Source organism: Suillus fuscotomentosus (assembly GCF_016647785.1).
Source record: "Suillus fuscotomentosus strain FC203 chromosome Unknown F5891scaffold_141, whole genome shotgun sequence".
NCBI lineage: Eukaryota > Fungi > Basidiomycota > Agaricomycetes > Boletales > Suillaceae > Suillus > Suillus fuscotomentosus.
The window spans coordinates 55,572-81,915 of record NW_024539653.1 but is presented as its reverse complement, the minus strand read 5'-3'; the positions used below and the strand labels follow the sequence as shown (position 1 = coordinate 81,915).

General features: G+C 47.9%; 6 protein-coding genes across 6 annotated transcripts; 3 read left to right on the top strand and 3 right to left on the bottom strand.

Moving 5' to 3' along the window:
- Positions 1-2,036: 2,036 nt before the first annotated feature.
- Positions 2,037-4,423, bottom strand: F5891DRAFT_1131675 (FAD/NAD(P)-binding domain-containing protein; the record flags this gene model as incomplete). Its single annotated transcript, XM_041364696.1, has 12 exons — positions 2,037-2,102; positions 2,158-2,353; positions 2,404-2,495; positions 2,549-2,595; positions 2,646-2,961; positions 3,006-3,059; positions 3,111-3,441; positions 3,491-3,509; positions 3,560-3,603; positions 3,658-3,766; positions 3,818-4,246; positions 4,300-4,423. The coding sequence occupies 12 exons, from the start codon at positions 4,421-4,423 to the stop codon at positions 2,037-2,039; spliced, it is 1,827 nt and encodes a 608-aa protein (XP_041217809.1).
- A 776-nt stretch (positions 4,424-5,199) lies between these two features.
- Positions 5,200-6,570, top strand: F5891DRAFT_122099 (uncharacterized protein). The gene is made up of 3 exons (XM_041369419.1): positions 5,200-5,517; positions 5,589-5,648; positions 5,700-6,570. The coding sequence occupies exons 1-3, from the start codon at positions 5,440-5,442 to the stop codon at positions 6,483-6,485; spliced, it is 924 nt and encodes a 307-aa protein (XP_041217808.1). The 5' UTR covers positions 5,200-5,439; the 3' UTR covers positions 6,486-6,570.
- Positions 6,571-8,081: 1,511 nt separating this feature from the next.
- On the top strand, positions 8,082-9,424 carry F5891DRAFT_122018 (Frag1/DRAM/Sfk1). The gene is made up of 3 exons (XM_041369396.1): positions 8,082-8,146; positions 8,197-8,495; positions 8,564-9,424. Exon 3 carries the CDS (start codon positions 8,581-8,583, stop codon positions 9,334-9,336), a length of 756 nt encoding a protein of 251 aa, XP_041217807.1. The 5' UTR covers positions 8,082-8,146; positions 8,197-8,495; positions 8,564-8,580; the 3' UTR covers positions 9,337-9,424.
- Positions 9,425-15,344: 5,920 nt separating this feature from the next.
- F5891DRAFT_121974 (uncharacterized protein) lies at positions 15,345-17,287 on the top strand. The gene is made up of 3 exons (XM_041369388.1): positions 15,345-16,512; positions 16,609-16,809; positions 16,859-17,287. The coding sequence occupies exons 1-3, from the start codon at positions 15,393-15,395 to the stop codon at positions 17,134-17,136; spliced, it is 1,599 nt and encodes a 532-aa protein (XP_041217806.1). The 5' UTR covers positions 15,345-15,392; the 3' UTR covers positions 17,137-17,287.
- Positions 17,288-19,880: 2,593 nt separating this feature from the next.
- On the bottom strand, positions 19,881-22,306 carry F5891DRAFT_1213573 (major facilitator superfamily domain-containing protein; the record flags this gene model as incomplete). The annotated part of the gene is made up of 12 exons (XM_041369254.1): positions 21,760-22,306; positions 21,593-21,621; positions 21,360-21,447; positions 21,224-21,308; positions 20,824-21,173; positions 20,676-20,772; positions 20,435-20,627; positions 20,328-20,385; positions 20,237-20,268; positions 20,167-20,184; positions 20,050-20,117; positions 19,881-19,973 (listed from the first exon to the last, which is right to left on the bottom strand). Exons 1-12 carry the CDS (start codon positions 21,915-21,917, stop codon positions 19,881-19,883), a joined length of 1,269 nt encoding a protein of 422 aa, XP_041217805.1. The 5' UTR covers positions 21,918-22,306.
- Positions 22,307-23,605: 1,299 nt separating this feature from the next.
- On the bottom strand, positions 23,606-25,860 carry F5891DRAFT_1213565 (major facilitator superfamily domain-containing protein; the record flags this gene model as incomplete). The annotated part of the gene is made up of 13 exons (XM_041369253.1): positions 23,606-23,937; positions 23,995-24,062; positions 24,113-24,130; positions 24,184-24,215; positions 24,266-24,323; positions 24,373-24,565; positions 24,614-24,710; positions 24,764-25,119; positions 25,171-25,255; positions 25,305-25,382; positions 25,433-25,481; positions 25,534-25,640; positions 25,697-25,860. The coding sequence occupies 13 exons, from the start codon at positions 25,858-25,860 to the stop codon at positions 23,833-23,835; spliced, it is 1,410 nt and encodes a 469-aa protein (XP_041217804.1). The 3' UTR covers positions 23,606-23,832.
- Between the last annotated feature and the right edge of the window lie 484 nt (positions 25,861-26,344).

Sequence of the window (26,344 nt, the reverse complement as noted above, 5' to 3'; positions counted from 1 at the left end):
GTCATGGGCCAAACTTGATACTAACCACCCAGAACGGTATTTACAATAAGATAACCTCTGCATCATTCATTTGCTTCGCCTTCGAGAAAGGTGGCACTGACCACGACTGCGCAGCCATTCGTCTAGAAGAAAGTAAAATGGCATTGTAAGCGGATCAATCAGACTATAGCGTAATATGATAGATCGTTTCGACGAGGAAGACAAACATTGAAACAAAACATGGGAGACCTGATATGACTGACAGGAGTATGTGAATCTTGACGGTATCGCACGTCTTTGTGAGTTTGGATGAACTGGTGTATGCTCAACTCCGTGACTCGTTTGGAGGACAAGCACTGGGATGTCCCAGTAGCTAGCAGCGGGTGTAGTTGATGCTCAGTCACCATTTCGAGCACTGCAGCAGTGGCGCAGCATTTTTACGATACCTGTGTGATCGGAAAGAGGTATTCAGCGTTCAATATTGCAATGATGGGCGGAGATCGGGTGCTAATGAACGTGATCGAACAGGGGATCGAGAAGACATGTTCATCCTGATATCAAACGGTACAGTGAATGGGATAAGGGAGCGCAAGTTTCGCCTGTATAACATGTTAGCATGAAGCATGGCACGAAAGCGGGACTTTCCCACCTATTAGAACTTCTTCTCTGACTGGGCCTCTGCCCTAGGTATATGTAAACAAGTCCGTCGCGAGACTGAGAGCCAGTCGCAAGAAACGCCGTGGTGGATAATATTGCATTACAAAAGTCAGTCTCGTGTATTTTCACACTTTGTCCACATTTTACCCTTTTCATAATCTACCGGTTGTGCTGTGTACATTCTCGAACGAAACGGTTCAGCATTCCTTCGGCTTGCAAATAGCTGTCTCAGTCCGGAACGATGTGGAGCTCAATAACGTGGGAAAATGAGACAGCAAACACTATATTTCATCACGCCCGCACTAGATCATTCCCTACATTAATCCTTCTAGAATCATGTCCCATCACTTATCATTGAATTACCATACTACACTTCCCAGGCTTTGACGTCCGTTGATGAGTCGTGCGCGCAGCGCACTGCACACATTCGTTTGCATTCGGTCAGTTCGCAGGTCCATTCCATACCGTAAAGGTGAATCGCAGCCATCACAACTGCAACCACCTCGCTGCATAATTCAGGACCGGATCACGGTGGATCACCATCAACTATGCAAATCACTAGTAACTCGCGCGTCAGTGTCAACAGCCATACTGCACCAATGTGAAAGCAGAAACTTGACTCACTGTGCAGATGAAAAAGGTCTGCCATGCAGGTGAGTCGTGTTGTCAAGTCAAGAAAAATGCTGATACTCACGCATTGATTAAAAGTGCAAGAGTCGCTGCCGCATTGTGAGTCCAAAAAGCAAAACCTAGCACAATGATCGGCGCTATCCGTGTCACTGGTAAGAGGCACTGCAGAGATTGATGATGCTAGAGTAGTAATGACGGCGAGGACAATTGCAGAGGAGAAACGCATTGTTTGTGACTCGTGTCATATGGGATCAAATGCTGAAGGCGATCGTCGGAAGACGACTGGTTTTTATATTTTTTGTTGTGTGGATATGGCGGCATATCTACAATGCCAGCATATTGCCAGCAAGTCTATCGGCAGGTGTGGAGCTGCTGAACATCTGCGTTTTCAACCGGCCGTTGACTTGGTACCAAAAGCACTGTGACTAGAGAGATCTGCGGCAACCGTATGAGTTGAAGATCCTCATTGCATGGTCATGGCCACCTCATATCTGAAGTCACATGCCGTACTATTTCTACTTTTCGCTGGAGACCCGCCAGCTGTGGACAATCATGACTCAGATTCCTTTCGACTGTCGATGTGTACAGCCAGTGAGATAGATGCCATATGCAAGCCTCATCAAAATGGCCTTGTATCAGTCGCCGGAATGAAAACAATGCATTGGATTGGTACAGAGAGCTATTGCTTTACATGGTTAGTCTTCTCTCATCTATGTTCCATGGTAGTCATAACGCCGGTATCTGTCATTCTGACCTGCAATATAGTTACATCATGTGCAACAGCGACACCCCTTTTGTCGTGCTATACCGAGCTCTCTTGCCAAGATCTGGAGACCCTGTATCATGGCATTCATTAAAAGATATACAGACAGACAGAAGAAGGTAGCCTACCAGGCGTTTACTGAAGAAACGTGAGAATACAAATCCACCGGAGGCAAACCAAAGTCCCGGATGTCCAGAGGGTCGATATGTCTGATTAACTTCTCCCTCTGAGTCAAGGCCCATTACCTCCTGCGGAAGAAGTTGATCGGTGATCTCATTGCCAAGAAGAGCTCTCGCAGTCTTCATGATGGGTTCATTTCCTGTACTGCAACGTGCGTGAGAAAGATTGACGAGAAACTACCAATCAGATCTTACGCAATGACGATAACATCTGCTGAAAGCTTGGAGCCGTCTTTAAACGTGATTCCATCTTTATCGAAGTGACTGATTTCTTGGCCTTGCTTTATCTGGGCGAATCGCAACAATTAGACAGCCCTTGGAAAACGAATACCAGTCCTACCTTGACTTTGCCTTCGATGATTAGCTTACCACACCCGATATCGATCACTGTAGGGTGTTTAAAATGACACTTGTCTCAAGAACAAATCCAAACGCACTGGTTCCTGACGCCTGGCGGGTGAATAAAAATCCGTCCAGCCCAACCTCGCCACTGCCGGGCGAAAGTTCCCAAGTTAAGTTGAATCCAGCCTTGCGCAAACCGTCGTGGAATTCCTTATCGAGCATCTTCGTGTGTTGTGTCCAACCTGCGATGTTCAGTTGCAGGAGCAAGGCCAGAGGCATTGAATTATTGTGGAAATCCACTTCCTCGATAGGGGCGCTGTCAGGTAAAGGCAACTTGAAGTGGGTTTTCTCTGCGGTATTTGAAGTTATCACGCATGTAGCGCTTCTTTGGACCATTGTTACCTTTCCTTTCTTATGAAATAATGACTTCGATACAGTTCAATCCATAGGCGCACCTCAGTAGCGCCATGCGCCACAAAATCTTGGCATATATCTGCACCGGCATTACCCTGACGCTCTTGTGAGTGTGCACGCAAATATGAAATGGAGACACGACTTACTGCACCCACAACGACAACGCGTTTGCCTCTGAATTGCTCTGCGTCTTTATGAAAGTCGGAATGATACAAGGCTCCTTGAAATTCATCCATTCCATTCCAAGTAGGAGTGTAAGGACTCCCGCTTCCTGTAGCAAGTACCAGGTACTTCGGGTTAACGAATACTTTCTGGTCTCCGCGCTGGACTTCCACAGTCCATCTTGCGGATGATGAGTCGTACACTGGATTTGAGACTAGGCTACTCGAGTGCCAGATACACAATTCCTGATTCACAGCGTACGAATCTATGAAATTAGCAAGTTTCCCCTTAGAAATGTAGTTCGGGAAGTTTGTCCTAGCATCACTGAGATAGATGATACCGTTGAACGGCGGAAGGCACGTACGGATAGGGACTGTAAAGCACTGTGTATAGGTTAACTCTAAGCCTCCTATAGACAGATGAAAAGACGTACTGGAGCTTTGATATGTAGGAGTATGCAGCTTAAGGCTCGGGTATCTGTAGTTCGCATCTATATCAAGAAAAACATACTAACGCTGTGTTTACACATACCGTTGTCGCCAGGAGTCTCCAACACGCGCATTTTTTTCGATCACAAGCGCACGGATGCCTAACCTACGCAGCCTCGCTGCAGACGTAAGGCCAGCTTGCCCACCACCAACTTTTTATGGTCGTCAAGTTATCATTATTAAGGAGAGAAACTGTACTGCACCAATCAAAACAGTGGGGTCCGCCTCTATAGCACGAGATTTTGCCGCAACATCCTCCTCCCAGGTATTATCTTCATACAGGCCGTGTTGATCTGCAGAAGACTCCTCATGCCCGACGAGGTCCTGCATGTTTGTGAAAAGAGTTAAAGCCTTCCACTTCCCATTTGCATCTTGTGTCAGACGGAAGAAACCTCGTCCGAGTGCAGCCGGTTTCGCAATGGTAAATGTGAAAGCACCTTGCACTCCTTCAATGTCTTGTGGACCTGGCAGTTTGAATGGTGAAGGCGCATTGGCAGTGTGATCGTCTATCTTGAAGTCACGAAGACCAGAATGCTCAAGTCGCGGCTTTCCATTAACCACCTCCGAGAGGAATCCGTGTATTTTTTCCGAACCTGATAGCGTCCTAAAATCCCAAGAGAAACATAGAAGATCTGAGAGAGAGAACGCTTGTGAGTGCGCCTCAGTTCCTTAGACAAGCACCGACCTCTCAACCACCCGTCCGAGAGGAAATGGCTTACAAATGACTTAGAATCTCCGGTAGATGATGCAACTTCTAGGCTTCTGAGCCAGTCAGCGGAGATTGCATAGAGGTCTTCTGAAGAAGTCATGTCGGTACAGCAGGAGATAGCGAACGTGAATACAACGCAGGCGTGGAGATATAAATGAAACCAATGTCCTTTAAGCTGGGAATGACTAGAGAACTCTCAGCTAACGCTGCCCTATGGTACATGAGCAATGGAAGGCTACGGCGTGAGCAACTTATCAGCTATCAGATGGTCCGCAGTACTCACTTGACTAGTGCTTTCTCACCAATCGGTATATTTAACTATGGAGCTTTATTTAGTTGGTTCAGTTGCTGTTGTGAGGTGTAAAGAATTCCAGAATCCGGTATCGTCGAAGGATGATTGAAAGTCGTAATAAAGAAAGATTGTCTCGTGAGATAACAGAATGGACGAGACTCCGGTAATACGGTATATCCTCAGAGAAGAATGAGTGGCACATTCGGGGACAGAGATTATCCCAGGTGAGGGTGAGTACTGGTAAATGATGGGGTTTCCCGTAAGCGTGATGCGATCGGTGAGGCCCTGCCAGTGGAAACGGTCAGAACTGTTTGCGCCCATCAGCAACCCGTTGGTACACAAAAACATGATTCGAGTTGGAGAACATCATTGCTGCACCGGGAGCTTGGCGCATGTAACGTCCGACTCGAAGACAATGTCCACCTGATTGCATTGACACCGCTATTAGATACTGTAATTCTGAATTGCCTGGATTGAGTGACTTGTAAACGATGTGAGGCTTAGTAGTAGTGGTACAAGTGGCAGAATCACGTGCTGTTCTCATCGTATTATTATGTAATTTCTGCTCTTGTCCTATGTAGTACCTCGTCTCTCCACAGGCCTGCTCTGCATGCCTATCTGGACAATCTTCTCTCAGTATGAGAAAGAGTATGCCCATCCAATGCGGATGAATGTATTCCGGGTCATGAAAACTGCCTACCACATGTTGTACCCATCAAAAGAGCCCTCCACAATCGACGAGATATCATCACAACCCCTAAAAATTGAGTATACATTCTCAGAACAAAATCCAGGACCCCCAGACCTATCGAGCCTTGTCATCCATGTTAATCGCTTTTCTGTCCTGTTCTGTGACATGCAGATACGAGACAATTGGCATAATGACTGCATTCCCGTCCCTAGTGAGCTCATGCCGGTCATCATGGACATCTATGAGTTTGCCCTCGCGAGGTCTGATGTATGCTCTCACCAGTGGGATACAATGACGGAGAGTTACTTTGCACGTAGGATATGGAGACAATTGCAAGTTGAGGTAAGTACTGATTTGTTCTTGCACTATCATGATGCAAATTGACTACGGTAGAGATACCATCAACGTGTTTCACAACGACAGGTTCCCGGTGGCACAAACACCAGATTACCACCAGCTTTCTGGAAGTGCTCTATATGCGCCTCTGATCTTATCCACTGCAACAGCTGTCAGGTTGCATCGTGCGAGTCGCATGATTGCCGCGGATCTTCTGAACCCCCGCTCGCGCGGTGCATCACGCATCCAAACAAAGTGCTATGTCTCCCATGCCTCGAGTATCAGGACTCTCAGCGGCTGGTACAATGTCCACAGTGCAACTCCTGGTGCTGCACGAAGGATCAGCTATCATGTACTGGTCGTCCCGTTGGCATCGAGTCCGATTCTTTCTCACGGGGACGCTGGTCTAATGTACGTCTCATAATGGCCTACTGCAATCACGGACGCGTTCACCCTCCCAAGCCTAAGCCCTGCCAGGAATGCACACCACCCGGCTGGCGGACGTGCGCCAACATTACATGTTGGTCTAAACATATCTGCCCAGAATGCGCGAGCTGTGGCGTGATGTGTTCGTGCGAGAGTGTGTGGGCTTGCGACCTCTGTGCAGAACTGGTACATGGAATCTTCGTTCGATGTCCGCGCTGTAACCGGCCGTTCTGCATCACTTGCTTCTCCATCAACCAATGCAAGGAGTGTCGCCGCGTGAGCCTGTGCTACGACTGTGCTGAAGAAGCGCCAGATGCAGATGATGCATCGCCGGCTGAAGTTGCCTCGTCATGCGAGAGCTGCGTGGGAGGTGTGCGAATGCGTAGGATTTATTCATGGGAGTCACAGTGGAGGTAAAATAACTTAGTCTCAGACTGAGGGGACCAGGCTCGCAAGCCGAAGCGGTCCGAGCCAGAGATCAGGATAGAGGCTTGCTAAGCACTTCCTGTGAATAGAAGCCCTGGTTTCATTCAGCCTGTGTTCCGACCCCATATCACATAGTGATGTAGGTTCACATATATCACAGATCAAACAGTGTACCCAGTTCCTTTCTCATCGCGTCGAAGTTTGATACAGAACGTATTCGAGAAAACAGTGTACCATGACACGGCCCCCGTAGTATTTTTAACATAAGTGTAGAGCAGGTCCATCATCAAATTTAACACTAACCCAGAACGGTGTATACAATACGATAACCTCTGCACCATTCAATTGGTTCGCCTTCGAGGAAGAACTCCGTTGCTCGTTGGAAGGACAAGCACTAGCGTGAGGTCCCAGCAGCTAGCAGTAGGCGTAGTTGATACTCAGTCACCATTTGGGAGCACCGCAGCAGTGGTGCAGCATTTTTACGATACCCCTGTGATCGGAAAGAGGTGTTCAGCGTTCAATGATGGGCAGGAGATCGGGTGCTAGTGGAAAACGTGGAATCGAGAAGACATGTTAATCCTGATATCAAACGGTACAGTGAATTATATATGATGGGATAAAGGAGTGCGAGTTTCACCTGTATAACAGGTCAGCGTGAAGCATGACACGAAGGCGGAACTTTCCCACCTATGAGAACTTCTTCTCTGACTGGGCCTCTGCACTAGGTATATGTAAACAAGTCCGTCACGAGACTCTGAGAGCCAGTCGCAAGAAACGCCGTGGTGGGTAATATTGCACTATAAAAGTCAGATAAATGATAAAGGACTACGTACTGATGTAGTAGCCAGCGCCATGTGCAGTGGATAGCTTGCAGGAATGAAGCGGATGCTTCGATACACCAATCCTCAGTCCAACCCCGTTCGAATTCTACTTATTGGGGCTTCCACCGTTGACAACTTGAAAGGTTCCGCCGAGGAGCAGCATGACATCGTCTCATCCAATACAGAATTGAAGAAATCAAGATGCATAAAGTTTCGTTAGTCAGGGTTCAAGACAATTGGAACAAGGTCTGAAACCGCCAGTGGTGAACAACAATAGCGTGCACAGCCACTACATCAAAACCACTTACTTTACCAATTATACATCTCGAAATCCTTTAAAAGAGAGGGGACTATCAGCGTAACCCACAAAATCACTGCTGTTTGAGACAAATCAAAAGTCGCAAGCGAGCTGTGAGTACTATGCGTTTTTCACGTACCTAGCATCTGACTTGACCCTAGACTTTCCACTTTCACAGCGATTCTGCGCTCGTCATGTTCATGGGGCCTACCTGGACGCCGCAAAATCAAGAACTGATTCAAAGATGTTCATGGTGTGACTGGAAAAATCGCTTGGAGCAATTTTTCCTCTCTCACAGTGTTCATCCAGAGCGTTGTCGAGAAACAACTCGAAAATACTGGTAGAAAGTAGGAAGGAGCTTTGAGTGTGTCTTCCACTTTGACGTTCACAATTATCAGTAAAGCTCGCTGCGCTAGAAAGTGCGCTGGAAACTGTACCACGTGTTCTTGCTCAAGAGCTCTCTGGCTAGTTACCGAGATGCTCTGTTTTCGACTCCGAGCTCAAATTATGTTGTTGGTTGGCTGCTGACCGAGGTAGGGTTGAAGCCCGATTTTGACGCGACGACCTTATTTTCCTTGTGCAGGTTTTGGGCAGAACAGGTGTAAGCCGGTGGAAGTGGGAGTGACGGGTAGATTAAGGGGTAGAGGTGGCAGGGGGCCTGACAAAGCCCGGGGTCGCGATCGTACATAGAGATGGTTGAGACAACTCAGTGAGAGACGTCATGCATCATGTAGTGCAGCCCATCACATTAACTTCTGAGGGAAGCTTATACACGTGCTTTGGCGAACGATGGACCTAGTCTTGTAGTGCGTAATGCATGACAATCCCACGCTGCATCTGACTCCACGGGATCTGGCATGGCCCTATACTATTTAGCCTGAGGTTGGCTCCAAACTCCTCGCCTCAGCTCCAAACTGATTTCCTTCCCTGCAATACGGTCTTTCCATCAGTCACAATACCAAGTACGATGACTGGTTTACACCTTTCGACGCAAAGTCATCGGCTGCTTATTTGTGTGCCACTAATCACTGGCTTATTCTGGTCTGCAACACTGCTCGCCATACTTCTTACCTGGCTTATCTCTGGACGTCCCAAGTACGTCTCTCAAGAGGGAAATGTTGCATACATTTCAGACGTTGCCGCATCATTCCTCAAACCACTATTCATTGTTGGTTGTTGCATCACCGGAGTGGGCTTCATGCTCTCTCTCGTGCTAGAACGTCTTCTACGGCACAGAGGCAGGCTCCCTCCCTCCATGCGCAAAAAAGAGCGCGTGTTTGAGATCCTTGCCATCGCAGGATCAATCATCGGAATGTTGGGCCTCGGTTTCCTATCTGGCTTCGATACAAAACGCTACCACACCGCGCACTACGTATGCCTGTTCTTCTTCGCCCTCGGTGTCATTCTCTCTATAATTTTCACTGTGCTCGAGTATCGCTGGTTAGTTCAAACCCATCCTGACATTATAAAGCTTCGGTATGCGTACTTGGTGAAGGCCGTCATTGGAAGCGTACTTATTGTTTTAGCTATCGCCTTTGGTATCGCGCTATTTTACGCTTCGGAGGTCGGAGCAGTTCTAGAGTGGATAATTGGATTCGGGTTCACTTTTTACCTACTCACATTCGCATATGACCTAAGGGCTGCAAGAATCACGCAGGAGAAGGAGGGAGAGGACATGACAGAGAAGGGCCAGGCCTCGCTGATCACGCATCGCGGATCATAGGGAACCTCTCACTACAGGTGGCATTCGGAACCGTTTGGTTGATATGTAGAAGGATGCGAATTTTTGCTCTTACAAGTTCCCGAATTAGACCTTGGAAGAATACTGCGTACCCGCCTCGATGACGATATCTTAATGAGTGAAGGTGAGCTGGGGCGCTTGCCTACCAAACGCGACATCGTTGATCATTTGCAGTGTGTCCCGTTGAAGAAATTCAAAACAGCCACCTATGACACCACACTCCTTCGCAATATCCCAGATTCGATCGAACCCGTCATGGACAAGGTGCATCGTGTCTTTCCGCAGCCCCACTTTGCCGTCAGCCACGGAATCACAAGCAGGGATTACACCATCATTGGTGTCGAATGGACTGCGCGACAGTTCCAAGCATATATTTAGAATTTGGCGTGCCTCATGCGCAGTTATCCAATATCCAATATTCAATATTCAATGCCTGTCCGATCGGGATGAGCTGTCTCTATTGCGTTTTGTTCGTTGGACCATCGCCAAAAAGTACTAGCTGGAATGATTATACGCGAAGTGATGTCATAAAGATGAGCTCGCGAAACAGGTCACTTATGATGCACAGACTCCACCGCGATCATACTCCTTCCTCGTTGATACGATAACCGCCTAGAAAAGAGTCAGATGAGTACTATTTTGCAAGGTAGTCGAAGCAGGTGACCTGTTCCTGGAAATATTATCGGCAGATGACCAGCGCCTGACACTGATAGTGGCTTCTTGTCTGAAGCACGTTACCCAGAAGGGCTCATATCAGCGATCAAGCACGCCTATCTGATAGAGCGCCATCACCAGACACACCGAACAGCCGTCATCGAGGCTAGAAGCGAACCAGCTGATTTGCCACTAACAACCGATGATCGAGTCAGGTGGTCGCGATAGCCTTAGTGGGTTCAAGGCGTCGTTGCCTGGTAAATAAGCTATAAGTAGTTGACTGGACTGCCGACACTATCCTTTCTCCTGGCCAAACTTCTTCATCTCCACTGCGACATCAAGCTGCTTGTGCTAGTCGGGCCAAAGTCACGACTGGACAATCCTGATAACGAAATTCAACGTCCTAGTTACGATACTCCACCGAATGCACTAGATCGACAGAGCCTGGTTCACTGGACCAATCCTATAGCGTGTGAGGGTAGTATGTATCGAGTCAGCCAGGTGAGTTTACTGGGTGCTTTAGTTGATTTCCAATTCCCCAGAGTCTTCGGGGTCGCGCTGTTGCCAAGCTGAACAAAACAAGGTTACATATGTGAAACTAATTACTAATAACACTAGTACTGCTTGCGGTCCGTTCGCCGCCATCAAATAAGTATATCTTCCCCGCATCCATGTCTGCATATGGTTCTACTCTTTCGATTGGACAGTTCTACATTCTCAGCGCCTCTCATCGGATTCTAATGCAATGTCTCCGATTGGCATATCTGCACCAATTCTGTCCTAGACCCTGGTGAAGAGTCTGGTAGTTTGCCGCCGTCCCCCGAACGCGTCAGTTCTTTCAGAATCGCTCTAGATCCGTTTCATATTTTCACTTGGCCAGCCTGTCGTTACGTCAAACAAGTGCGACAACTCCCTTGGGCTTTTTCGGCTTTATCATCTCTTTCTCTTTTTGGGACACCCGCCAACCAACTTCGCGTCCCATGGGCCAAGTACACTTGTCGTTTCTATCAAGACTTCGATGCTCGTCGTCTCCAAGACATCGTTGACCAAACCAGGTCGTAATAACCTCGTTAATATGAAAAAAACACAATGAGAAGAAGAGAGGAACACGGTCGTGAGGAAAAGGATGCAGTCCTTTAGCCGGTATGTATCCTTGCATGAAATGCCGTATTGACCTATCTATCCATTCGGGCCATAGGTTGCCCCAACTCCTTTTACTCGCCGCCACCTAGTTCGGACGACGGTCAACACAGGACTAGAAGACGCTGTCAAATTCATATGGCGTAATAGCCCGTTGTCAAGAGATCTCAATTGGGTTGACCCAGTTCCACAGTATGCTTCCAAAAAGCGGAGCGCACATCTGTACCGGACCATACGTTGCGCCCCTTGTTGGATTTACGTGTACGTATTTTCAAACTTCAGCTGAGTTGCGCTCCTTGATTCGCGCTGATTGCCGTACCGACACCGTGGAACAAGTTTAATGGAAAGCCAGCAGCACTACCTGAGGACATCTTCCCCTGCAGTTATCTTCCTTAGCGGGTGGGGATTATCCAAGTTCAGGGGAAAGACAATATATGAGCGTTGCCAGTGCATCAAAAGCAACATTGATGCATCGATGGTATGAGGCACACTGTTAGCCGGCGGTATTTCTATTTCTTCGGAGAATCCTAGGTGAGCTACAACTTCTCGTCAGGGGCATTCGTCTCTTGCGCCAACATTTATGGACGAACGTTTGGTTCAAACAAACGACGGAAGCTTCGTGTACCGTTGTGTCGGCCTGTGGAGTATCAATCAAAATCCAAAAGTTACATATCTCGCACTCACTTGCCCTAACAAGGCTGCGGAATATGCTCCTCCCGATTAGTACACTACCACCATTACTGAACATACAGTAATCTGCCACGTATCAGCTCCCCTCTCCGCATCGATACATAGATTTCGACAATTAGCTCGTTACATTCCATCTAATGACGGCCAGGGTTATTTTTCGACCGGGATCTGTCCTGTTCGCAGATGGTCAATAGTCCATGGTATTCCCATTGACCGGCACTGAGGACCGGATAATTGACACTATTCCTGGAAATCTACTCTTCTTGCTTGCTCAGATTGGTCAGTGTTGTCATTTTTGGATTGGCGCTTGTGGATGCATATGTTCATTGAACTATGATTTAGTCAGCCACAGCTTACTCGAATCTGCAAAGGACGGCACGACGTACGGGCCGGTTACTCTAACTCACGATACTGTTGCTTCTCGTCGTGCGAATCCGTACTGGCTCAGCCCCCAGATCTTCAGACCATCAGTGAGGTTCCCACGGTGTCGTGTACCGTGCTGTTCTGTCAACCCCCAACAACTTCACCTTGTCGAAGCCACTTTCCTGACACCGGCCGAACCCTTGAACACCATGCACTACTGCGACTATTCGGTCCTTCTACCGGTGAAAAGCCTCTGTTGTCCGCGGTGGTGTCCTAGAGTTGATAAGTTCCCTTGCCGTACTTACACAACTTAACCACAGTGTCTCCGATTTATTGCCGTCCCTATCCTCAGGGCGCCATGTCAATGATGCCATTGTGCTCTAATACATGCTTCCCTGAAGATATGGTTCAACTATGCTCCTACATTATATCGTCCGTCGGCTTTAGTCGGATGCTATCCTCCGTTATCCGCGGTAGTGCTTCCGGTGATCTCCCGGTCTAGCTGTTGTTCATAATGCTGTGTCTCTTTTCTATTAAACTCGATTCGCCCTTCCAGACCCTACAGCACGTTCTCAGGGTCGTATGGTTTGACGAATTTAAATATCGTTCTTGATAAGTTTCCCAGATTATCCGAATCAGATCGCTTGCCCTCCTGTCACTGTCAGGTTCCGTCAGTAACCAGCGGAGGAAGATCGTGCCTTGCGCAACCAAGCTTGATGCCGTTTCATTGTCGCGCATTGGCGATGCGACAATTTCTTAACCTACGTCGTGAGGGAAACGGAACGCCTGAGATACGTGGGGGCATTGATGGTATGTTATTTTACGATGCATGTGGGAATTGGGGCCATACCCCTAAGAACTGATGCTTTCCATCAACGTGTCTTCTTGGTGCCTATTCTTCCGTTCATTAGTTCCATGATCTGTCAGTCGAAGGGTGTTCTTTCTTACTAAAAACGTATCGGATGGCTGAACACTAGTCCGCGAGCGTCTACTGATCATTTCAGCGATGATGATATGACAAGGATGAAACAATCTACCACCGTCATAACATTGTGCGCTAATTTGGAACACGATAAGGCAGGCCAGACCTAGGTGCGTCCAATCTCATCACTCACTACGCTTCCGCGATCTCATCACATCTAATCTTAGGATTATAACCTTACGCCCGCGGGGGCACCCACCCCCAGTTCATCGTCATTGAGAATCCTGGCACAGACGTGCGACGCACCTAGGCCACTCAGCGAGCACCGATATCAAATACGATTATTATCGTTTGCCAAGAGTTTCCCAGTCCCGTCGATACCTATACACGACGTATCTCACATATGCCATACCTTCCCGCCTTCAATTGAATGGATTTCTTCGAATTGTACATTCCCGGTCCGCCTGGCCCGCCTGTGTAGGCGTGTTGTTATTAATACTAACGGGTACCACACTGAGCGGTGGACCTTCCTTCATCATTGCCCACCCTGTCATATCTATCTCCATTTTTTCCAGTGGAGGCGGGTTCCTTGCATCCGCTCATACTCCCGCCCATTCATTCTGATAGAGCTTTCAAAGTCTCCCGCCTATTATTCTCGTTTCGTTGGAATGTAGGCTGTGTCGGCTGGCGTTTCAGATTGGATCGACACAATGCGCGCTCCACATGCTACTCCGCCTCCGCTGGTAGCTCGTACCTCATGCATCAATGATTGCCCAGCCGCAGTAATCAGTAATCGGATTATGTATGTAACTCCCCAACGGCTTTCCGTTTGCAGGCTTATCTACTAGGACGGGACGTATCCCGGTCAATAAGAAGAGCGTATTTGTCAGCGTGCGATGTAGTAGCTACCGTCTGGGCGGTTGACAACCTGTGCTAAGCTTTTTGGAGATATTATGTTTAATGAATTAGTCGCTTTCACCAGTGTGCCGAGATAGAAGGGAGGCACCACCGCCGACGCCAACGCGGCCCATGATGCCTACGCCAATTCTCGACGCCCATCCATAACTCAATATCCCACCCCTGTCTAGAAAGGCGTCATATCTTACAATGGAGTCTAGTATTGTGTGATAAAATATTACGATAAATCCCACTTATATACGACAGAAGCAGCTATAGTAGGTTAACGCGACATAGAGTTCAGAGTTAATTCGATACCAAAAAAAAGAAAGTTAGGCTTATGTGGCGGCAGGAGCGAGCCGCGCCTGGGAGCAGAGAGCATGGTCGATTAGTGACTAAAAACTCCACTGGTGTCGACTGGTCGTGAGGCGATTATAATCGCCCAGTGAAATGAGCTCATCCAATAAAAATTGGCAACGGCGTCCCGGGGGGGGGATCTGTAGACAAGATAATTCCGAAGATGTGCCTTGTCCCCTCTATCTTGTTCGCGAGATCAAAGGTAAACTCATCTGCGTCTGAATAACTGTTGTTTCCTGATCTGGCAAGTGGTGGGTTCTATATGACGTTTCGATCAGATTTGAGGGTGAGGAACTTGTAGTGTAGGTGGCATTGCGCTCGCACGTAAGACTTATTTAGCTTCGTACCGATAGGTCCTGGGCTAGGCGAAATTATGATCTAGAGAGTATACATAAGTAGGTGGTTCTAGGGTGATCAAGTCGAGGGTGGCCTGAGGTTAAGTAAAAAAAAAACGGGCCTTGGGTCGGGAATCCTATTGTTTGCAGTTTATTTTGTGTTGAATGAAAACTGTCCGAGGAGTAGGTGTGGTGTTGTGAAATTTGGCTTTGTGTTCTGTCAAGTGAAATAGCGGGCGCCATCGCGGAGATTGACGAGTCGGAGGATGTAGTAAACTTAAAGTGTCGCGATGGGGGTTTGTTTATGCAGAAGGACAGTGCACGTCGTGTGTCAAGGAATATTAATGATTAGAGTAAGGTGGCGATCTTGGACAGTCGCGGGAGAAGATATGGTGATGTACATTGGTGTAGGGTTGGGAGGAGAGAGATTGACGGTGCCGAGGCTACGAGGGATCGGGGGCAGTAGGGCCTGAGAGAGAGAAACCTAAGGATAGAATGAAGATGTAATAAGAATTGTTTTTATTTATTTGTTTTAATATTTTGTACCTGTTCCCATACTCGGACCGAGACCCCGAATTGAGCGAGAAATAGATCAAAGTGATAATAAAGTGAAGTATTATAGACTGACAGATCGAAATCACATAGTATCCATATCTTCCACTTTGTATCCTCATCCTCTCATGTCCAGCTATAGTACAACAACAGTAAGACAAGAAGGTTTCCAGCTTCCTTCACCTGCACACACCGTTTCCTCCCTCTCAGAAACGCCCACCTCACCCCCTCCAACGTCTCCCAACAATCTTTTCATGCCACCAAACCTATCTTTTCTTCCTGACTCATTTCGTAAATTTCCAAGCGCTGCTCAAGCTCATTCTCATCATCAACCTGCAACACCGAGTAGTGCTATCGACTTCACCGACGATCTTGCAACACTCATCGACTCGCACCCTCACCATGCGTCGCACGAACGCAGTACATATGATGCAGACCCGTACCGTCACAATATCTTTGATATCAGCGCTCCTACAACCACCAGCCATTACCGACCTCCATCATCAACCGATATCTATCCAAACAGTCAACAACAACATACCAATGATCTCCATTTTAACAGTACCCTTCCTGCCTTAAATAGCAGTATGCGGTACGAACCACACCCAGATCCGCCATCACATTTCGCGTACCGCCACACCCCATCCCCGCACAACCCCAACTCACCCAGTCGTAGCCGTTCACGCCCCCCAAGCATCGGCCCCACCCGAACCTCCCGTCGCGATCGCCGAGCTAATAGCATTAGTTCACATGTATCCGGCACTTCACCACCCCCTCCCCCCCGTCCCCATGCCATAGTTATCCCCGGTAGGGGTGGTGGTTCAACAATGGGCGGCTTTTTTGTTCCCGGTCAAGGCGAATACTCGCTTCCCACACCCGATAGTCTCACTCATTCCTTTGGCGGGTTCCAGGGATATAATGCGGCAACCACTTCATACCCTACGCAACCCGGTTCATTTGCTTCGCAAAACAATGTGGCTATAAATTATGGTAGTTTTAATGGCCGTACTGGAACTCCCAGCATGGGAATCAGTCCTAGTGAAGTCTCTACTTTGGGCATGCTTGGGAGCAGCACGACTTCTCCCCCTCCCTCTGTCAAGGGAAAGCATGATGGCGATGGTCTATCAGAAAAGAGACGAAGAAGGCGGGAGAGTCATAATGCTGTTGAGAGAAGGCGGAGAGATAACATCAACGAAAGAATCGGCGAGCTAGCAGGGTTAATTCCTGGGGTGTTGTTTGAATGTGATGGTGGGTATTTTTTCCTTTTTCGCGGTCCTCGGCCTCCCTTTCCTAATTTAATTTTCATTCTCATTTTGAATCCTCGGATCTAACTTATCACCACAGCCCCACTCATTGCTCCAACATCCCCCACACTCCTCAGCGCAACTTCACCTGCAGTGGAAAACGGCGATCTCTTCTCACTCCCCCTCCTCCCGGATGCAGCAAACTCTGACGAGGGTCTTGCTGACGTTCCTGAGTATGGGGTACCCGGCGCTCCCAACGGGAATGCTGTGAAAAAGGATCCAAGCGAAGATGGAGATGATGGTGCGTCTTTTGCGTGCTGTGGAAGGCACATTCTGACGTTCCTGAACAGGCCGAGGTAATGCAAATGGTGGTGTGAATGGCGGTATCCCTACGAACGGGATCACTACCGCAAATGGCTCTGAACCACAAATGATCAAGGCAAACAAGGGGATGATTTTGAGGAAGGTGGGTATCCTTATTTATCTATTTCTCTTGTTTTTATTTCGTGGCGGTTGGACGGTGCTTTGTGTTGCCTATATGCACCATTTGCCTGTGTTGCACTATATACGCTCACTTGCCAGATACGTGCATCTGTTTACTGCATATATGCGCCTTTCCTCGTGGTGATTCACCTGAAAATCGTTCAATTACTGACTCCGCTTCCCAGTCCGTGGAATACATACGTTATCTCCAACAGCTCGTCAGCGTCCAAGCTTCACGCGGCCGAGATCTCGAAGAGCGCAACCGCACCCTCGAGCGCGAATTGGCAGCAATCCGCGGAACCCCCATCCCCTCCTCCCGCTCTGCCTCAAACTCGAACTCTGCAGAATCATCCAGACTTTCCCTCGTGTCGTCACAAACGTCCCTGCCACCACCCTCATGGGAAGCTGAGAGGAAGTGGGAGATGGACGTTGAGGATCGGGGCGAGGATGAGGAGCGTGGTCGGGGACGCGTGCGTGCGAGGAAAGAGGACGTTGGTTCAAAAACCCGAGAGGATGATGTGGTTAGCGGGGAAGAGCGCAATATGGAGATATGACTGTCTCAGCTGGCAACATCGCAGACGCTTCGCAGATCTACACCCATCCGCTCTGGCACATCCACTTCATCATGCTCATGCTCACGTCCCTTCATGCCTGCACGATCTTCTTTCATGTGTTTTTCTCGCGTTTTATCTCTCTTTTATCACCTGCCTCCCATGCACACTGTATCATTCATAGCCATGCTTTGGTTTCCTGTGTTATTTCTCCTTATTGGGTCTTTTCGTCGTTCTTGACTACATAACGCCTCCACCTCTTGAACTTTGCCCTATGCGAGCGCAGGGGTCTCATGAAATTTCTACCCCAAACAGTGCCTTTTAGCTTTACCCACCCGCCGCCGCCGCAATCGGGCAGCATGGTCCGATGACGCTGTTTTTGTATCTGCATTGCAACACCATTGAAGCCGATGCCTTTGCGTCTACCCACTGCCTCCCTCCAATATCCATCATCTATTGGAAGTTCTCTTCATTTCAGTTCCTCCGTCCACCAATCCACCCACAATTTTATTCCTTCGCCCGCCATTCCACTCATCCGCCCGCCATTTCGATTCAATTGGTGAACGCTTTCCTTCCTCCTTCCAGGTGCTCATATCATATCATAGCACTTACCATTTACCCATACATCCTCCACCGAAAATGTACCAATATATTTCTCTTCGAAACCAAGGCCAAGTCGGAGTCAGTATCTATCTATCGTCGTATCTACTGGCATTATCTGCGTCGTATCAATATCGATAAAAAGGGATTTGTGGAGCTTGAGATCGTGGTGAGGCATACTCTGCGGTGTGAGGCCTAGAGCGCTGTCGAGTATGCGCGCCAGTGACCGATCAGAATGTAAAGACCAAAGTGGGGAATGCGATAGAATATATCAAGAGCACTCGCTCGACAGCCGAGCACCGATACTCGGAAAGATACATGCCAATCAATGACGAACAAGCCCTTATATACGTTCATCTGAGACCCAGCCAGTGTGGGCGTGACTTGAACACGTTTATACGTCCTCACCCACCTGACATGGGGGTGATGGTCACCTGGCGCAGTGCTAACGCAATCTGGCGAGCACGAGGAGTCCGAGGATCGCTTGAACATGCGAGCACAGGTTACAGGTTATAGTCTTGGCAGTGCGCAGGCTAGGCTCGATTGGTCGTTGTTTGTTCTTATCCTGGAATCTAGACGCATCGACTGATCATGATGTTGGTTGCATCTCATGCTCATCTTGAACAAAGATCGGTGCACTCGACACTCAAGGTCTAAAATACAAGTGGTATTATCAGTTGGGTACCAGACGTATCGATATCGTCAGCAATACAGCTTGTATTGCTAGGCCATCAACAAATACCATCGGATCGTGAATCGTGATCAATCAACAGTACGCACGATTCATCTCAGCGACTCCGATCTCACCAGCGATCATTATGAAGCAAAAAGCAACAGCCAGTGGCTTGAGAGAACTATAATGTGGCTCACTTGAAGGACGCACCTGGGTACTTCGATATCCCCTTGGAGTAGTAGACCAATAAAAGAAAGACAATACTGCCCGAGTCGTTCCTTCCATGTGGACGCCTGATATAGCGTGCGCTCAATCGATGGAACGCCTCTTCTCCGACGCTCATCAAGTCCGTCCTCGGGCTATGACAGCGCGAGGCAAGGCTGTGAGCGGAGCAGAAGAGTGAAGCGGTATATGTAGCTCCGCCGAATCTGGCACCCAGGGGCGAGAAAGTGCCATGGCCGCTGGCAGGTCTTCCCACTCCATCAGATTACCGAAACTGTTGGCGCTTGCATTCAGGAGCTCCGGCTAGTTACCAGCGGCACAAGAATTCACCATCGATAATGAGGGAGTTTTCCCGTCAGAAGTTGATAGAACGGCTCCAGAAGACGAAGACACCTCGGAAGTTCGGAACTTCTCCAGCTACTCTATGAATAGCGTGGTTGAAACTTTTGGACCGTCTCAGAGCCGCGGTCTGGGTGGTGTTTGACAAGAATAGTGCTCAGCCAAAACGCTAAGTCTAGCGTCGTAAGTCGCCGGGCGAACGATAGTTGAGGCGTTGCTTCGTGGCACTGCTCCGATTGGTGTGGTGTCCGTGCTGTTTTGAGGTCGAAAGGAAGTTTAAGTTATTCTCAGCCAGGCTAATGTTAACCACGAGAGTCCTAAGTCCAACTGCGGATAAGACAAGATCGAAGGTAAGATTGATGCTTATTGATCTAGGGGTTGATTCAACATCGTGTTATATAAGTAGACCATGGGCATCTATGTCCGCACACGTTCTCAATACATCTATCACATATCGCAAGATAGTCAGTGCTTATAAGTACATACCGGCCCCGACCAAAGTCCTCACTCGTGAAACAAATAGTTCGCCTTGTTCCGCGCCAGGTTATGGGTTATCTTTCCCGGTGTATTATCAAGCGCATTACCACTAACACCAAACTTCCAACAAGACATATGATCTTATCGCCACAAGACACTCAGCAGGAGAAAGGCGAGAACGATAACGACTACTCACCCCACTGAAGAGCGACGGTATCAGCCATCTATATTGAGATGAAAGTAAAGCGCCTGCTAATGGGCCACCTGAAAACATTGATATAATGGGAAATAAAGACGGCAAAAAATTACTCACTGAGTAATGCACCAAATGCTAAAATTCACAGTCTGTCAGCAATTACGAAACAGAGCTGACGGATACACACCGGTGAAAGTAAAACATATGCCCATCCGCGCCCTGTATAGGAGGGTCGACATGATTGGCCAGACAATAATGTGTGTAATAATACAACTAACCCTAGCTCCGACAAGTCGGGCGTCAAAATAGCCACCAGTGGGACCAACAGCGAGATGTCTTGGATCGTTAGCGCCAGAAATTACACTAGCGGCAATGTGAAACATACAAGTTCCAGCAACGTAGCCATATGCAATGCCTATCGCAACCGCACCGAATATGTTATTCAGAGCTATCATAGACAAGATGATGACGCTGCATGCAGTAACAGATGCGATTGTCAAGTTCAACAATCCCGTGTACCCTGCAATTATTCCTGCTGTGCAACGTCCAACGGCACTGGCAGCGTTCAAGATCGCAATCTAAATCGGGTTAAGAGTCCACAGAGAATAAGGAATTATTGAACATACCAAGTAGAACGAGAATTGTATGTCGATCCCATGTTTGATAGAGTCCAGTTGTAAGTAGTATGTAGGGAAGAAAAAACCTATCTGAGACAGCGTGGTACTAGGCGTAATCAGCTCCAAAGACTTTATGCGGATGCCAAAGGGAACTTACCCAGCGGTCATGAGGATGAAGGGGACTTCGCGAGAGCATTTTCGGGCCACTTTACTAAAACTGGTAGTCGGGGTCGACAGTGCCCTCGTACGCATGGACAAGCAGGCGATCAATAACAGGGCACTAACCAAACCTGCACTGGCACGGACACCTCCCGCAAATCCAACAGTACCATTCAAAAGGCAATTCAACATGATCGAATGATTAATGCCACCCAGCGGTGAACCGGCCGCGACAAGAGCCATCACCAACGTGCGTCTTTTCGAGAAGTGCTGAGAGATGACCGCCATGGAGGGACCAAACGTTAGACCCACCCCCAGCCCGCTAAGGACACCCTGAAGTACAAAGATCTAGTTACAAATATAGGTAGCCCACCGATGAGATCGGCAGGGTTGCTCACCATGTAGAATTGACCAGGCTTAGCGAAGGATAACGCAAACAGGGACAGAGATTGGAGCAACGAGCCCACGATCACCAAATGGTAGCTATCAGCAATCAGCGTGATAAACAACTGACTATGAATGTATGGAACTCACAAGCACCCTCTGTCGTATAGTCGACCAGAGATCAAGGTGACACTGGCGGTTAGGAAGAAGCCCAATGCGCCAATCCATCTAACGCTGACTGAGATAATAAACATCAGAGTAAAAGTACATTCACTTACGATATTGTAGACGGTGGTTGGTCGGTTAGATAAATTCGTGTGTAAAAATCTTCCAAGTTTGTTTGTCCACCACGTACACAGCTGATTCCACTGCTGTGTACTTACCTTGGTAGACTCCAAAAGAGTTTAAGTATCTGTTTGAGAGCTATCAGCTGATGCCTCGATCGGACAGATTTAGGACCGACCCGTAGCCACAAAATTGTATCAAAAAACTAGGAAACATAGCGAATGTCAGACGCACAACTTGTGAATACCATTCGAGAACATCTTACGATCCAAAAGCAGTTGCCCATGCTTGACGCCCGCCATCCGGAGGGCCAGAATCTGAATACAGTGTTGGGCAATCAGGAGACTGTCTGCGTCCCAGCTCTTCCAGAACGTCTGACTTCTCGTCCGTCATGACATCATTGCGGAATTCGTCCTGCACCATAGTCGCTATCGAAGAAAATGGTGGATAAGTAATGTGTTATGCACAGGAGATGCAGGTATTCAGATTTATAAGGACAATGTTGATTATGACCCTGCAAGAGTGCTGTGCAACCTCCTTCTAAAGGGGTTACTTGGTAAGAGATACGACAGGTCGTGGCCAAGTCATTGACGGCGGTCTAAATGTAGGCATAGAGCCATCCACAGTCTTGCAGGGTCCATCATTGTGATCATAGACACCTGACGGCATTATAACAGCTGTCTTGTCTGGAATATTTGAAGTAAGATTACCAATTGTCCGGCTTGTGTGGCCGACAGCGGACCCGAAGGAAATAAAATCCAATATTTGCCCTGAGTGACCTAATGATCAGTTGTACTAGGAATGAATGCGACAACATACCGAAGAAAAATAATGAAGAGAACAATAGAGAATATATGCCGAAACCAGGAAATATACTCATTGAATACCGCAAGGAGGGATACACAAACATGCAGTAAGAAACTATATAGAAATCGAATCGAAACTACGCCCTTGATAAGATTTCCCTGGAGTGAGGTCACCATCATCGCTTGAGCCACAGTATGCTAGCATTGGCATATTTCCTGCTCTTGAATCATTTGTGAGCAATTCGTACTCATAAGGGAATGAACTCACCTGAGGGGAAGCGCAAGGTAATGCTACAACTTGCTCGAATGTTATTACTCAACTCAGAGATGAGGAGTCGGGAGAAGGGTAGATACGAAGATATCCAATCACCCGGCCGGTAGGGTGAAGGTCGGCGTTACTAGAGATAGTAAGTATTCATTGATCAAGAAATTCTGCATTCTCACAATGCGAAGTAACACGAATCTTATTCTGCCTACGTGCGACCGCTGTTTTCAAACTTACAGACTAATGCTTTAACCTGCAGCTATAAAATGCATCAGCATACAACTGACAAACAAATAACACTGGTCTTGAACACCTTGCGCTTTCGACGGCAAGGTTCACCTTATGAACAAGATCCGACTTACGACGGTGATGGTCCGGATGAATCTCTTGACAACTATTATCCTAGCATTTACAGTTTGACGGTCCTCTTTGTGAATGAAGTATGTCCAGTTCCGAGACCACTGACGCCCCATGCGTTTGGCAAATGTGTGGGATAGACATGAAAATGGCAGTTCTGTTCACGCGTTGCAAAATTGCGGTAACGCACCCCCCAAATATTCTCGTAGATTGTCTATGGTAGTATAAACAAGCACCCAATGTCTCGTAGAGTCAATGTGGGTTGTGGGTGGTGCAAAATATAATGTCCCTTATACAAAGCCTTGGATCCGTTCGCCGGAGGTCGAGTACACTGCGGGCTAGTCGTAGAACTTCGAGACCGCCGGATCGTGGATTACCTTTGCCCAAGTTGGCTTAACCTCATCTTACTGTGACGGGTACTGCCAAATAGTGTATCTGGCGCGTGGGCTTGTCAGTTGTTGTAGGCATGAGGTGAGTGGAAATGGCGGTGAATCGTGATTGGTCGCTAAGTTGCAACTGCGTCACGCGTGGTCTACAACAAAAAATTATAAGTAGCATAGAATCTGGAATAAGAACTTACCTGCTGGGAATGGATAGTAGACTCATCTGCGTTTGCCACGCGATGAATCTGATGATGGCTCACTTATGCATGGGTGACGTCGAAGTGCAATTGCAATTGTTGCTATAGGATATACAACAATAAATATAGCGGACTATGAAAAATCGCACTCGGCATGACGGCAAATAGCTTATACAGTGGCAAATACGTATACAACCCATGTATCAAAAATGCGCGTAGGTGTACACTATAACATCCTGGTGCCACCGACAGCACAAGGGCGAGTATGTTGAACAAACAAACACATATATCGACCCGAAAGAAAAGTGCTCATAGAACACGTAGTTCACCTCATTTCAGCGCGTTGTGGGTGGCAAGTGTCTCTTCCGTTTTTCGTCTGCGGTATATCATCAAGCGCATCACCACAAACATGGAGCTTCCGACAAAACAGATGAGCTTATCACGGTAGATGAAAATTTTAGCATGGTGCAGGAGCAATGCAAAACTACTCACCCCACTGAAGAGCGATGCTATCCACCACCTGTATTGAGAGGAAAGCAAAGCGCCTGATATTGGGCCGCCTGAAAATATTAGCTCAATGGCAAATAAAGACCGGAAAGCAACTACTCACCGAGTAATCCACCAAAGGCTAACCATTCGCGCATTGTTAGCAGTTCCGAGGCACAGCTGGGTGCTACATACCAGTGAAAGCAAAACATATCCCGAATCGCGCTCTGCATATGAGGATCAACACCACCAGACTGTACACGTAGAAGACGCTAACCCTAGCTCGGACAAGTCGTGCGTAAACACAGTCACCAACGGTACCATCAACGCAACATCTTGGAAAGTCAGTGACAGGAGTTACACAAGCTGTGGCGCAGCACATACAAACTCCAGAAAAGTAACCATATCCAAGCCCTAATACAACCACACCTGCTACGTCGCTCAGCGCTATCATGCAAATGATCAGGGCACTGCATGCGAGAGTGGATACCATCGTGAAGTTTAATGCCCCTGTGTACGCTGCAATTATTCCTGCTGTGCAGCGGCCCACGACACAAGCAGCATTCATGATCACAAGCTAAAACGTGTTAGAAGTCAGCTACGAAGAAGACAATATCAGACATACAGAATAGAACGAGAAATGGACGTCGATCCCATGTTTGATAGAGTCAAGTTGCAAATAAAATATAGGGAAGTAATACCCGATCTGAAATATTGTTGACCTAAACACTCAGCGGTGAATACTAAACTCGCGCAAGTGCCAAAAGCGACCTACCCGGCGGTTATGAGGATGAAGAAAACATCTCGAGAGCATTTTCGCACAGCTGCATTATAGCTTGTGGTCGGTTTTGGCATGGAGAGTGCTCTCGTGCGCATGGATAGGCAAGATATCAACAATAGGGCACTAACAAAACCTGCACTGGCACGGACACCTCGCTCAAAGCCAACAGTACCGTTTAAAAGATGGTTCAGCATGATCGGATGAACAACGGCACCCATTGGTGAACCGGACGCGACAAGAGACATCACCAACGTGCGTCTCTTGGAGAAGTGCTGAGAGATAACCGCCATGCAGGGACCATATGTTAGACCCATCCCAATCCCCGAAAGGATACCTTGGACAATGAAAATCTAGTCGCCACATATAAACAGCCCGTTCACAGAATCACCATAGCTGCTCACAAGGTAGAACTGACCAGGCTTTGCGAGAGATAACGCGAACAAGGATATTGACTGGAGGGCCGAGCCCACAATCATCAATTGATAGCTATCAGAAGTTAGTGCCAAAAAAAAACTACCAACGTGTGGCAACTTACAACCATCCTCTGTCGTACAGCGGTCCTGAGATCAAGGTGACACTATCTGCCAGGAACGAGGTCAATGCACCAATCCATCTGACAGTGACTGAGACAACAGACAACAGAGTGTAAGTGCATTCACTTACGATATTGCGGACGGTGGTTGATTGGCCAGGTAAATCCGCGTGTAAAAATCTTAGTTCTTTTGTCAACCATGTGTATGATCAATCATGCCACCGCTGCACACCTTGATACACTCCAAATGATGATACATATCTGTCAAAGTGCTGTGAAATATCGTCTCGAAGGAATGGTGCCAGAACGAACCCAAAACCACAAAACTGTATCAAAAAACTGAGTGTCGTGAATGTGATATACGCAACTCACGAGCATCATTTGAGACAACTTACCACCCGAAAACAGTTGCCCACGCCCAAAACCCGCCATCTGGAGGGTCAGACTCTGGAGGAAGTGGCGAGGAATTAGATGGATGCACATGTTCCAGCTCTTCCAGAGCATTCGACTTCTCGTGTGCCACGAGCGTATCACAAATTCTGGGCTGAGCCATAGACATCGAAGGAACTGGTGGGCAAGTAAAACATTATGACGACAACCGCTGAGTTTGGGGATTATAAGCCAAGCTCGTCTTGCTGTCAACGAAATCTCGAGCCGGAATGAAAGAACCAGACGGAACCAATGTTTAGCTGTCTGCGTGTTTCAGGTGTGCTAAGGGCCCTAGCCCTCAGGTAAATACTGATTCGTGGCTAACACTCTCCATGAGTCTTGGCTCTCTTTACCAGGGATACTGACAGATATATGAAAAAATCGACGTGTCCGAGTCCGATGCTCTGTATGCGCCAAATAACTTATGTGGTCATCGTGGCGCTGGTGCAACCTAAATTGATTGGCCAGGGAGGCAGAAGGACCATTGAACTTCTGAGGCCGTCTTCGTTGTTTAGGGTGTGCTGGCGCAGCCAGTCTGTCCAGAGCGATCTACGAGTATAGGACACCGCCATTCACAGAGACCACAGCTGCGAAATTTCGACAAAATCTAGAAG